The sequence below is a fragment of the Melozone crissalis genome, unplaced genomic scaffold (genome assembly GCF_028551555.1).
Source record: "Melozone crissalis strain CALT ecotype California unplaced genomic scaffold, PUWL_Pcris_2 ptg000013l_1, whole genome shotgun sequence".
Taxonomy (NCBI): domain Eukaryota; kingdom Metazoa; phylum Chordata; class Aves; order Passeriformes; family Passerellidae; genus Melozone; species Melozone crissalis.
The window spans coordinates 45579413-45592686 of record NW_026535791.1 but is presented as its reverse complement, the minus strand read 5'-3'; the positions used below and the strand labels follow the sequence as shown (position 1 = coordinate 45592686).

Here is a 13274-nt window from a genome sequence, read left to right as displayed (position 1 = left end):
TGCACAAGTCTAAGCCCTAGTGGCTACAGAACATTTCTCACAGGACTTTTTACTGAAAGACTGTATTAAATGAGACAAGAAACTGAAAATCCTATCAATCCAAGCACTTTCACATCCTAAATTCCTTGGAAAGAAAAAGCCGGAAGACTGTATTTACTTTGCATTATTGATCTTGTAGTTCCTAAAAATTTGAGAAGGAGATGCAGATTTAAAACAAATTTCATTTAGCAAGCAGTATTAACTTAGAACTTGTGACTTTCCAAGTTACTTTCCTTTTCAATCTCAGGGCTTAAATATAACAGCAGCTACTCTGCTATCAGCTTAAAATTATAGTTTAGCAGACTTGCTCCCCAGTTTCCCCAATAGCTGGGATCTAACATGAAAGGCACTCTGCCTCTGCAGTCTAGAAGGAAGAGGCTGTTTAACTTTGGAATATACACAGCAACTGACTGTGCAAATTCAGAACTGAGAAGAGACTGGAATTCTTTTGATTTTTATGGAAGAAATGTGACCCTCTTTCCTAAGTGAAAGATTTTTACAAGCATGTAAGATATGGCATTTCAACTGCTGCTGGCATGATTCTGAAAATACTCAGTGGTCTTGAGAGGAGAGAATATTTCTGTGAGCCTACAGCACCCAACTTCATTTCTGCCTTGTGAAGATAAGCCTGTAGCTGTTTCTAGATATCAAGACAGACTTTCCCTTATGCACTAGAATACATTGTTAGGAGCTCTATCCAGCTCCTAGAAGGTCTTACACAGTGAACAAAAGGTAAAACAAGGAACTAACTTACCTTGATACAAGTTGACTTTAGTTATATACAAGTAATTTTGGACCCAAAGACAGCAAGTGCCAGATTAATACTTAAATTTGCTGTGAATGCTAAGTATCCTTTATATTATCTCTGGAACTAAAGCCTGAATTTCAGGATATGTATGTAACATACAAATTTTAGCCATAGTGAAAAACAGTGTAAGGCCTAACACATTTCACAAAATCAAACATGTATCAGAAAAAGCCTTATTTATTGTTCAAATGCATAAAATGCTATTTATAATGTAATTAACATAATACATAATTAATCCAGGGATTTAAGTTTAAAATGTACAATTAATTGGTATAGAACACTAGCAAGAGGATTTTTTTTGCCACTGACAGTCACTTTATTTTGATGTTTTTGTTTCTGATGGATTTTCCCCAGTGTCCAGTGTCTTCAGCAATCTGAAAAGGCCAGCTGCTTCTCGTATCCGACTGAACTCAATGCAGAATGCTTGCACTTCTATAAACAAGTCCTGTACATTAATAATTTTGTTTCTGATTAAAGACTGAAGAAAGACACAAACAAGACGGACCAGGCGGTTCTGAAACATAAGAGAGATGGTTTAATAATCTAAATAAATGTTTGCAACCAAGTCAGTTAAAGGACTGTTGTTCCTCAGCAGTACTAGTGAGGTGCTTTAGCTTCAGCAGTTATTGTGTTCCCAAGCTTTGTACATGCTGCCCCTTCTCTTCCATTTCCCACACCACTACTATATTTAAATACTGACAGCTTTATAGTTCTTGTACTTCCAGATGCAGGAGCATTCTCAGGATTAATCCCATGCACAAATGAAGCACCAGATCTACCCATCCACCATACTTAGCTTATTATATAATAACCTCAGAATAAAGGCAAAGAAGGCATAATAGCTGAAGATTATGTCAACATTTGAGTCTTGCTTAGTCTTATTTTCTACAATAGCACCATAAAGAAAACTGCACAAGTTTCACATCTTAAAATTTCTTATGACCACATCATCAAGGAACTCCAGATAGGAAGTGACATCAACCAAACTGATTCCAAACTTCCTTCATGGACTCTGTTGCTGAATCGCAGGTAACCCTTTTGCTCTATGTTAGAAGGAAAAGAATTCTAGGGACACCTAATCCAAGAACTCACGGCTCATTTCCTGCCTGATCCAGAGAAAAGACAGAATCTTAAAAGTGTTCCTCTTTCTTAAGAGCTACTTAGGTAACACCCTGAAGAGCAGATGGGAATTGCAAGTGAAAGCTTAGGAACTGGCACTTTAAATCTGTCATACATAGATGCAGTCACCAACCATCTGTTTAACACAGAGCACATTCTTCCCCAAGGACAAAACCATGTCTTTATCACTAAAGTGCTCTCATACTTCACATTGTGAGAAAGACTTGAACCCAAACCTTTCTCTAAAAGCAATTACGTATGTGAACAATGTTTATCAGACAGAACTAAGGGATGTGACAGATTATGTGTCTAAAGCATTTCAGATTATTTGACACTGAAAATCAGGTATCAGCTATTTTTCCAGGAACTGATCTTTCTACTGCAAAATTTGCCACTTGTAATGAGACAATTCAGAGACTAAACAACTTATTTCCTTCATTGTGATCAAAAGACATCACATGCTTTCTCTGCAACACAAATTAGTTACATGAGTAATTTTAATAATCCAGGAGCATGAAACTCAGCAAAAGAACAAATGCAAGATTAGTGGCTGACTCCCAGTCTCTGAGGATCATTTCCAACAGTAATTTTGTACCATGCTTTTTAAACAAAACATCTTGTGTCTCAGCTGCTGTGAGGCCCCAGACACATTAAAAAATGTTAGATCTCAAGCTCTGCATGCTGCTTAGTAATCAGTGTATATTCCTTGACCCTCAGAGCTCTTTTTTTGTTCCCTGTGTGCCTGAAGCACAGCTGGTCTGTGCCCTCAGCAGCCCCTCTGAGCACAGTGTCCCATTCTGGGCATATTCTCAGCTGCAGCCCCAATCTGCTGCTATTTTCCTACTCCACTACCAAATGTAATAGGCAGAGCTACTCAGCAGGTCACAGATCAAGTTACCCATGTGGTCTGGCAGAACCACAAAGCAGAGAAGCATCAGTAGCCACCAAAAGACAACACATGGTCAGTCATCATCAGAATGGGATTGAGAACAAGATGGGAGGATTGCTGCTGTCTAAAACCACACTGCAACCCTATCCTGTGCACTGCACACAGCTTTCATTTCTGTAGCTGAAGGATACAACAGAGCTGGAGAAGGTACTGGAGTACACCAAAAAACCTTAATGGGAAAGGAACAGTTGTCTTGCTGCAAGAGATTCAGGACACTGCAGTCCTTCAGTTTCAAGAGGAAAAAGCTAAGGCAGGACTTGGGATGCAAAAAGCCTTGGAGAAACTGAACACAGAAATGTTTTTCACCAATGACATACCCAAGAAAAGTTCTACTGGGCACCTGGTGAAACCAACAGATCAGTTTAGGAGAGAAGGAAGTACCTCCCACAGCATGTGGAAAACCCTGAATGCCACAAGTGTGTAAACCTCCTCAGGTTTCCCCTCACCCTCCCTAGTGAGGGATCCTTGGAGTGGCTACAACTTCCTCAGTACCAGCATGCAAGTATGACAGGCTTGGAAAGCAGAGAGTGTCAGGAGAAAAAAAAAAGTGCCTTTGAAATAAAAAAGCAGTGAAACAGAGTAACTTAATGCTATCAGCCTTATTAAAATCATAGCACATATTTCACAGAGCAATATATGGGATACTTTTTCCTAACCAATTTATTGAAGCACTCACCTGCATATATTTGTCTTTAATCTGTTCACAGGTGGAGATACAATTGGAGATATAAAGATGAATAAATTCAGGTGGGAGATCAACTGCAGTAGTAAGCCTGTTCAAATAAAATATATTCAGTGGTTTATGAAGCCATAAATCTAGTGTTTCTGTGGCAAAACAAATCATATCAGTTAGACCTGTTATATGAGTTTATTCCCAGTTCTGTAATACAGAACTGATTTTTCACAGTTTCCAGATGTGTTTCTTCTCATTTGAATTTCTAAATTAAGAGTAAAACTTTTTAAAACTCTGACAGTACAGCAGCTAAGTTAGACTGGGTGCTAGTACATCTGACATTTGAGTTGCCACTGTTAACTGAAAGAGCAATACAGCTCTCTCAAGGTACCAACATGCACTAAATGGAGAACTGCCACAAGGTTACAACACATTCTGACCAAAGTAACTCAAACCAATCCTACCTCAAATAGTGAAATGGGGACAACAGGGGAAAAGGTGAAGGTTTTAGTTTCAATTTTTTATCTTATTTCCCTTAACAATCAGTGTCTCCCCCTGTTTGCACTGACAGTCACTTTGCAGTTTGAGGGAAGTTGCTCCTGTGGTAGCTATGCTGTGGGAGAGCCACATGCCTGACTGGTGGTGTACTCCCCTGGGCACAGGTAAAAGCTCTACTCTCACCACTCTTTCTCCATGTTGCAATCATTAGCTCCACTTCAGGGCAGTAACCGCTGTCAGTCTGCAGTAGGGAGGTATTTATTTTGGAACTGTTTCTTTAATCAGAAGATATTTAAGGTGCAATTCAACTCTGCCTCAAAGGGACTGCTGACTGAGGCTTTTTTGGTAGCTCACACTCAGTAATTGCCAAGAAATGGAAGAAACTAGTGGGAGAGATGTACTTCTGTAAATTTGTGGGAATTAGCTGTCTGAAAAGTATTCCCATTTAAAGAGCTAGCATTCTGCTAAGAAAATGGGTGGTACCTATCTGCAGAAATTATTCTCAATGAAAACAGAACATGAACCTACAGCAGGGCAGCTGTTTTAACAACAGCACCTTTTGTTCACTTAAGTTGCATCAAGAATACAAGCTGCAATTAAGCAGATTAGGCATGTGGCATTAACTGTTTGTGGAGGATTCTCACAATAAGTGCCCTTTGTCCCACTGTAGTCTTTTATCTCTCACACAGACATGCCTCAAGAAGGATCAAAATAACATTTCCAGATATCCTGATAAAACAAAACTGCTCATTTTACACACTCAGCGAAACCTTACTAGATTTGAGATTGTACTCACCGATTTACAACTTCCATTGAATGTAAGGACATGTCCATGTTGACCAAGACAGAAAAATACTCTGTTATTTGACTAGACTGCATTAGTTTCAGCAGCATTTCTATAGCTACTAAGGGATTGTTTTCAACCAGGTCTGGCAATTTAGCAGGAGTGAGACCGATATGGTAAACAAGCTTGGGGTCCTTTTCCAGTTCTCCAAGGAGCTGTGAAGAAGAAAAAAAAAATCCTCATTTGATTTTTCCTCAACTATTCATGTTACTGCTAGAACAAAACTGTTATAACACATCTAAGATCCAAGAGAATGATAGCCCTTGAGATTTAGGCTTCTCTATTGAAAAGCACTGAGGGCTACTTTAAAATTTTTACTGTAAGTCTTTAAAGACTTAAAGTGTGTCCATAAAACTAATGCATTTAGGAGTCTTTCATCCGTGGATGGCAAAGAAGGGAGTTAGAAAAATCCATGATGATTTTTTTTGATGAAAAAAAAAAAAACAAAAGAAAAGTTTCAGCCTCCTTTAGTTTCCTGTCCAGTAGAAGGAAATCTCAATTTCAAGTTCACTTGGCAGAAAGAGTAGTGCAAATAAAGCTAATTTTATAGTGCCAGCATAATGATTATGAAAAAAGCCCACTGAAATCAGGGGTAATACTATTAAATAGAGGGGAAAAAATGTTGTTGATATTTCTGAAGTAATTATTTATCAAAAACTTTTACAGAAGCACGAACAACTTAGTTATGCAAAGATTTTTCCATGCAAAAACATGTTAGTGCCACTCCTGTTCACCTGTAGCTACATCAAGTCAATGGTATGAACATTATTTTCCTTATTCAGACAAGCCCAAGTCAAAATTTTTTAATTTTTACTATTTAAAAGTTTTCTGAATGCAAACACAGATCAATTAAAGTGCTCACATTTCTATAAAATACAGCAGTTAACAGCTTCTTAGAGAATCATTTTAGACAGGAAAGCACATCATCCTTACCTGTGTTTGCTGTGGGGAAGTCAAAGGACTTTTAAAAGCTTTGGCCATTATTCTTTTTATCTCAACTCCAGTGCTGTTCTTAACACACATTGACTTATCCCACTGAATTGTGTGATCTGGTTCAATGGGATTCAGCCATGCCAATTCATCCTCACATATGTGGAGTGGAGGTGGTGGTCGGATAAACTCTGGTCGAAAGTGACCTAAAAAGGCAACAACAGGAGATGTTTTCTTAACCTTTGGGTATTCAGTTCTGTATCAGTAAAAAAGAAGACACCTCAAAAGCCCCTATTTTTTTAAGCTATTATAACACTGAGAACAGCATTACAATCCTATTGGCCTCCCAGAAAAATATTTATTTCTGATTTTTAGTGATACCATTGCATCCACCTGTTTTTCTTCTTGATTTAGATCACTGTGTTACTGATCCTGTGGTCTTTTTCCCTTCCACAGTAACAGCTTCCTTGGGAGGTGTTACCAGCCAATGCAGATCTCAATGCAGGGACTAGTGTCTTGTTCAACAGATGACATGAGGAAGGGCTTGAAGACAAGTCTGCAAATGTCAACACTAGAATCTGATCTAAAAACAACCTGATGCAATTTTTCACTTCCACTCACCTTAATTTCCATTTCATGCCTTGAAAATATTTCTGAATTCCATTACATTTTATCTGAATTATAATAACACAGTACGTAGTGAGTTACAGAAATAAAGATGTGAAAATGCACCTACTTTCTATAGGAGGCTTTAGTCCACTCACTAATGCTTCTGTGATCTGGGAAGCAACAGAGCTGTCAAAACCAGAGTTGGAAGAATCTGGGTCAGGATCGCTGAGAATGCTGGGGAAGCTGGCCTTGCTCTGTGTTGGCAACTCGGACTGACGTTCTGAAAGAGGAATATTAAACCATAAAATTGGAACAGAGATGCCCAGAATACAAAAAGTAGTGAGAAACAAGCAGCTTTAGAAAAGAACTGGCTTAAAAAAAACTGAACAGATAATATCAACATGAAATTTAGTACAGTTGGGCAGTCAGCAGTCTGAGTGCCAGCTGACAGGCAAGCACAGAGGGTATGCAGCAAGGAGAAAGAAGAAATAGATGTTAATCTGAAACGTAGTCTTGGCCTTAGAACAGGCACGTAACTGATGTAATCTACATCTAAAAGCAGCACATTAGTAGGTTCCCATGCTACTCCTCAAAGGGTTCATGTGCTGTATCTGGTTTGTAATCATTTCCCAGAGAAGGAAAGTGAAAGATCTACACAGATCCATTTACAGACCTGCTGGTCATACTAGACCTGAAGTCAGCTATTCAAATTTACTCTACAAATTTCTGTGGCATTGTCTGAGCTCCTTGTACATTTGTTGTCAAGCCAGAACCAGTGCTTTAGTGGTAAACAATGGAGTTTTAAAGGTTACATGATTCTATAGATGTCATCATTAAAGCAAACCTGAAAGGAGCTAAAATCATCTCATTAGAGGCCAAATTACCAATTGCACAAACAATTTACAGAAAAACAACATTAAGGTTAGTGTATATACAGCTAAAGACTTGAACAAATTGGCCAGAAAGGAATATATGGGCCTCACTGCTTGCATGATCAGATTTTTATGTGCCCTTCTCTCAATAATCTATTGCTCTTCTGTATCTGGAGACTTAATGGCTGATCTTCTGTGTTCTCTGTACTATTTTGAGAGATCCTGTTTTCCATTGCTTTGGCAAAGAAAACTCCAAAGGACAAAAAGCAGAAAAATCCCCACTACAGAATACCACTTAACATTCCTCTCCCCACCCTGTTAACAGAGAACACTAAGCAGCAGATTATGCCTTAAGCAATCTGAAGTCCAAAACTGCTGGTACCACACAAGAAATCCCTTGAAAAAGTTCCAGATGAAACTAAACACCACTCAATTTCCTGGCTAATTGAGTGAGTGCTGTTACATTTTGTGTACCCTAACACTTCTAAGCAAAGTGTGCTTGCTCCTTTTTTGTGCAATCATGTTGACCCTTTCCAGCTGCCCACACACACACAAACTATTTCATATGACTCCAAACAAATCTGCAAGAGATGCCCAAAACTGTGGAGTGACAAGAGCATCATGAGAACAAAGTTGATTTTTTTGGCTTTCTGTCCTACTTTATCCAACTACTTCAGATAATGCAAACATGTGCATATATGCTCACTGAAGCACCACAGCAGGGTACATTTTTCTATTAAAGGCAACAACTACAATAGTTTTAATCTTAAAAAAATTCCCATTTTAAAGGCAAAGTCCATATGAGATGGTTTATAAAACATATTTTCTACTTAAGCAACTTCAAACTTCATCTCATGAGTATTTACATTTAGCCCCTGAAGAGAAGGGTTGATTTAACAAAAGAAGTACAGGAGTGGGGAAGAGGCATTGGGTGTCCTTTTTCTATCTTTTCATCAATAGCCTAGGATTTAAATCCATCAGTCAGTAAATCATGGATTTGTTTGTAACCTCATAATGTGAAATAGCTAGTGATGTTAGATAAGATGATTAGTGATATCTCACTTCACTGATTTGAGAAGCCTGGCTGAGCCCTCAGTTATATGCATTGAAGCTCAGAAGTTCAACCTCACTGCTTCAAGAATAAGGGCTGAATCAAGAGCTTCAGGTAAGCAGAAATAAGAATTACAACATGGTGATTTAACAGAAACTAATACAGCATCTTCAACTAATACATTTACATTTTACAAAACTAAACTGAAAACAAAAAGGTTTTTTTAGGGAGCTTATTATTTTATTTTTACAGGTAAAAAGAAAGTTTCTTTGATTCTTAAAGAAAGCTTGACAATGTATTAAAAGCTTTACTTTCTTCCAGGTCAATTACTCCCCCATCAAATAAGAGTTAGCAGACAAACGCTGAGGAACACTTTGCCAGGAGACCCATCCCTGCAACTAGGAGAAAATGACTTTTTTGATAGGATAGCACACCAGACGAACTAACACATATTGTAGGGCAGTACCAACATTTGAATTAGCTCTCTGCAGACCAAAGGGAAAAGAGAACAGAACAAGTGTTAATATTCATGCCCAAGATGCTCAATGCCAGCATTCTATTTTTTTTTTAATTTGTTTGCTTGGTTTTTTTGGGGGGTGGTGGCGGAAAAACCTTAAACCAAAAAAGAAAATCAAAACCAGAAAATCCACCTTAAGAGCTGCAAATTAACTGTCACAGTGAGCTTAGATTCAGAGGATAAGTGTTTTTATTTTTTTTACAAAAAAAGGATTGGGAGAGATAAACTGATAGAAAAAATGGAATGCTTTCTAAATTATTTCATTTGAATTTGCAGGTATGTGCTAAAGCAAGTAAAATCATCCTGCTCTGAACAGCTCTAAACCCATATGAAGGACCATACTTCTGAAGAGCTACCAAGTGTTACAGCTGGGCCGTTCTGTACATCCTGGGGAAAGGGTGTAAACAAAACACCTCAAACATTGCATCTTAGTGTCATCATCCTGCACCAGCTTCATCCTGCATATTGAATCATTAGGAGAAATATACTGAAGACTAGTGAAAAAAATCATAGACTCTCCAAAACACAACAAAGAGAAGAAGCATCATGATTTTAAAACAAGTAAAAGATGTATATTCTAAGAAAGTGATTAGAAAGCAGACAGTTATTCTGGGGACCTACAGCAAGAATTCTGAGAAAGACAGCACAGAGCTTTTTCAGATGCAGCTGCTTTTGTTACATACCTTCCACAACTGCTTGTAAGCAACTGTGCACTTTTACTGGATATGTAAACAATAATAAAAATTTTATACAAGCACCATTAATGTCTTTGTATTCTACTTTCAGCCATCATTATCTTCTATTTGAAAATAAAGCATGTGGCCTAGAGCACACATTCACCCAACCACAGTTTTGAGGTTGCCCAGAGAAGCTGTGGATCCCCATCCTTGGAAATGTCCAAGTCCAGGCTGGATGGGGCTTTGAGCAACCTGGTCTGTTGCAAGTGTCCATGCCTACAGTGGGTGAAGGAGGAAGTAGATGATTTTTATGGTCTTTTCCAACCCATTCTGTGATTCAATTATTTCATCTTTAATGAGAACAAACTATTCAGAAGTTAAACAATACCAAGGGGAAAACAAATAAAAGCACCTTGAGGTTTCTTAAGGCATCACATATGCCTTGCACTAAAAACAAGTTACCCGAGCAAAATTTTAATTTGCTAAGCTATTCCACAAAATGCAGACAGGATGAACATAAGAAGGACCAGAAAAGTTTGTCTCACTCACAATGGCATGTTAGGGTGTTCAATTTGCATTTTCAAATTACTCTGGAAATAGCAGCTAAGGAGGACCCCACAAGATATTAGTTAGTGAACAAGGGACAGTATACCACAGCTTTACCAGTCAATGTCAGAGTCCACAGAGAAAGAAAAAAAAAAAAAAGACAACACCAAGATACAAGTGCAGGACACAGAAAATCTAAATGGTGCCCAACCTCACAGCAATAAATCACATTGTACAGATACAGAACTGGGATGGTCAGTTTTCAAGCAAGCAGATCTACTGCAACATACCAAGGGAAAAAGGATTTTTTTTGTTTTTAAACTGGTTCCTTGTTCCCAACAATATATAATATTTCATCTTCGCTCCAGATGTGACATGAACAGTCATGTCCCTCCTCCTGTTCTCCTGTCAAAGGATAAGCATCACACTGCTTTTCTTTTCAATCTAGTAAAACTGGATCTCCTTCCAACTGTTGAGCTAACACCAAGGCCTAACTTTGCAATAAACTAAAGATATAATTGTAACACTCAATTTTCCAGGTACAGCTGAAGTACTGGCACGTAATACAGTTATGCTGGTTCTCTCATAAAAGAAATACTGCAAAGGGTGAAAAGGGATGAAAATACAAAAAAAAAAAAATCACCCACAAATAACTAAAGCAAAGCAAACAAATGAAAAAACCCACCAAAAACATCCCTCTCGAAAAACCCATCCCTAAAAAAAAAAACTGTCATAGCTTTAGATTAAAATCTTCCTACACTTGCAAAATATTCTTGTATTTAAGGCAATTACATATAAGCTTCAAAAATTACTTGTTAAGGAGGATAAAAGAGTTAGGATGTAATCTCTGCCTGAAGTTTCTCTAAGTGCTTGAGCACAGGCTTGAAGACCTTCAAGCACAGCTTAAACTTTTCCATACTGAGGACAGACAGGTGTTTCCCAGGTAGCCCACAGCCACATTCCAATGAGAGCTTCCATCCCCAAGGGCAGCACAGGCACAAGCCTTCCTCACCTGCTAATGCCAGCTGCAGCCCACTGATGTCCACTGACTGGGCCATGTTCCCCACATCCATGGCAGCAATCTGCCGAGGAGTCTTCTTGAACAGCTCTCTAGGAGGGGCCAACATCAGTTGTGAAAGGAAGAATTTTTCTGGAGGAGTTATGGGAGGTAAGAAGCCTGTGGAGACACAATGAAAAACAATCCATAGTTTTTAATGTGGGAGCATTAACAGTGTCCATGCTCTTCCTGTATAATAAGCAAAACTAAGAGAAACTGATCTGTTATTTACAGCAAAGTAGGTGCAGCTGGAGAGTCTGTGCTGTGTGACACATACAGAACTGTTTTAATGCAAAATACAGCCTATGTGATCAGTGTTATACAGCTGATGCTAAGTCACTCATACTAGTTCATTCACACAATCTCCCATCTAGACAAAAAGTGAGCTATTTTAGTGTGACCTGAATTTACAGAATTAGAGAATGACCTGGGTTGGAAAGGACCTTAAAGACCATCTAGTTCCCACCCCCTGCCACAGGCAGGGACACCTGTCCCTAGGCCAGGTTGCTCCAAGCTCCATCCAGCCTGGCCTTGAACACTTGCATGGATGGGGCATCCACAGCTTCTCTGGAGCCTGTTCCAGTGCTCGAGCCCTCTAACCAACTTGGTGGTCCTCTCTGTAGTCTCTCCAACGGGTTATTTTTTTTAGAAACTGATTTATTCGACACTGGTAGTGTCATATTTACTGAAGAGGAAAAAAGCATTTCACTCTCATATATTTCTCTCCAACAGTTTTGTTTCACAGCTTTAAGGCTGACAGAAGCCTCCAATCACCTCCAGCTTTTTGTGACGGCTTTCTCCCCAAAAATTCCGTGTTATCACAGAATCAATTAGGCTGGAAAAGACCTCTGAGATCATCGAGTCTGACCTATGACTGAACACCACCATGTCAACTACACAACTACACTGGGGCACTGAGTACCACGTCCAATCTTTCCTTAAACACTTCCAGGGATAGTGAGTGACTCTGCCACCTTCCTGGGCAGCCCACTCCAATGTCTAATCACCCTTTCTGTGAAGAATTCCCAAATCCAACCTAAAGCTCCCGTGGCTCCGTTTTACTCTATGTCCTGTTGTCCTGTCGCTGGTTGTTTGGGAGAAGAGGCCGGCCCCCACCTGGCCTCCTCCCTTCAGGCGGCTGTAGAGAGCGAAAAGCAGCCGAGCCTGCTCTTCTCCAGGCTAAAGAGCCGCAGCCCCCTGGGGCAGCTGCAGAGCGCTCTGAGGTCCCAGCAAGCGGCCCGGCTGATCCAAGCCCAGAGGCGCCGGCCGTGCGTGTTCCCCACCGCTCTGTCCAGGAGGGCTCCGTGCCGCCCCGCCGGGCCCGCTCCCCGCCGCCCCGGACACACCTGAGAGCGGGGTGCGCTCCGCCTCGTCGCCGCCGCGCTCGGGCGCGGGGTTGAGGAGGTGCGCGAAGACGGCGGCGAAGGGGTTGGCGGCGAGGGGCTCGGTGCGGTACATCTCCCACAGGAGGTAGAGCGCGGTGAGGCGCTGCGCGGGGCTGGGCAGCAGGTCGGGCTGCTGCAGCAGCAGGACGAGCACGGAGCCCAGCCGGAAGTGCTCGGCCTTCCCGAAGTAGTGGTGGAAGGCGCTGGAGAGCCCCTCGAAGGTGCTGCCGCCCGCCTCCTCCGACACGATGCTCAGCAGGCTCGACAGCTCCTTCGGCGACAGGCTCATCCTGCCGCCCGCCGCCGCCTCGCCCGCCTCCGCCGCCCCCTGAGTGCCGGGCGCCGGGCTGCCCCCGCCCCCGGGCATCCGACCGCGACGGCCGCCGCGACGGCCCCGGCGCTCCCCGCCGGCCGCGCTTTACGGCGCTGCCGCGAAAGGCGCCGGGGGCGTTCCGGCCCGGGCTGCGGGGCGGCGCGCGCGCGGCCGGGCGGGCCGCGATTGGTCGAGGCCGCCCGGCGGGGGCGGGGCATCGGTCCGGGCAGCGGCCGCGCGCGCTCCCGCGGGGGCCGGCAGGGGGCGCCCGGCGGCGCGCGGCGCCGTGCCCGTGCCCGTGCCGGGCGGGGGCAGCGCCATGGCGGCGGCGGCGGGGGCGCGCCGGGAGCTTGCGCCGCCCGGGCCGGGGCTGCTCCCGGCCTGCGC

General features: G+C 41.8%; 1 protein-coding gene across 1 annotated transcript; it reads right to left on the bottom strand.

Moving 5' to 3' along the window:
* Positions 1-1006: 1006 nt before the first annotated feature.
* Positions 1007-12941, bottom strand: CNOT11 (CCR4-NOT transcription complex subunit 11). The gene is made up of 7 exons (XM_054271612.1): positions 12536-12941; positions 11145-11309; positions 6597-6749; positions 5864-6066; positions 4883-5085; positions 3592-3688; positions 1007-1361 (listed from the first exon to the last, which is right to left on the bottom strand). The coding sequence occupies exons 1-7, from the start codon at positions 12939-12941 to the stop codon at positions 1164-1166; spliced, it is 1425 nt and encodes a 474-aa protein (XP_054127587.1). The 3' UTR covers positions 1007-1163.
* Positions 12942-13274: the final 333 nt, after the last annotated feature.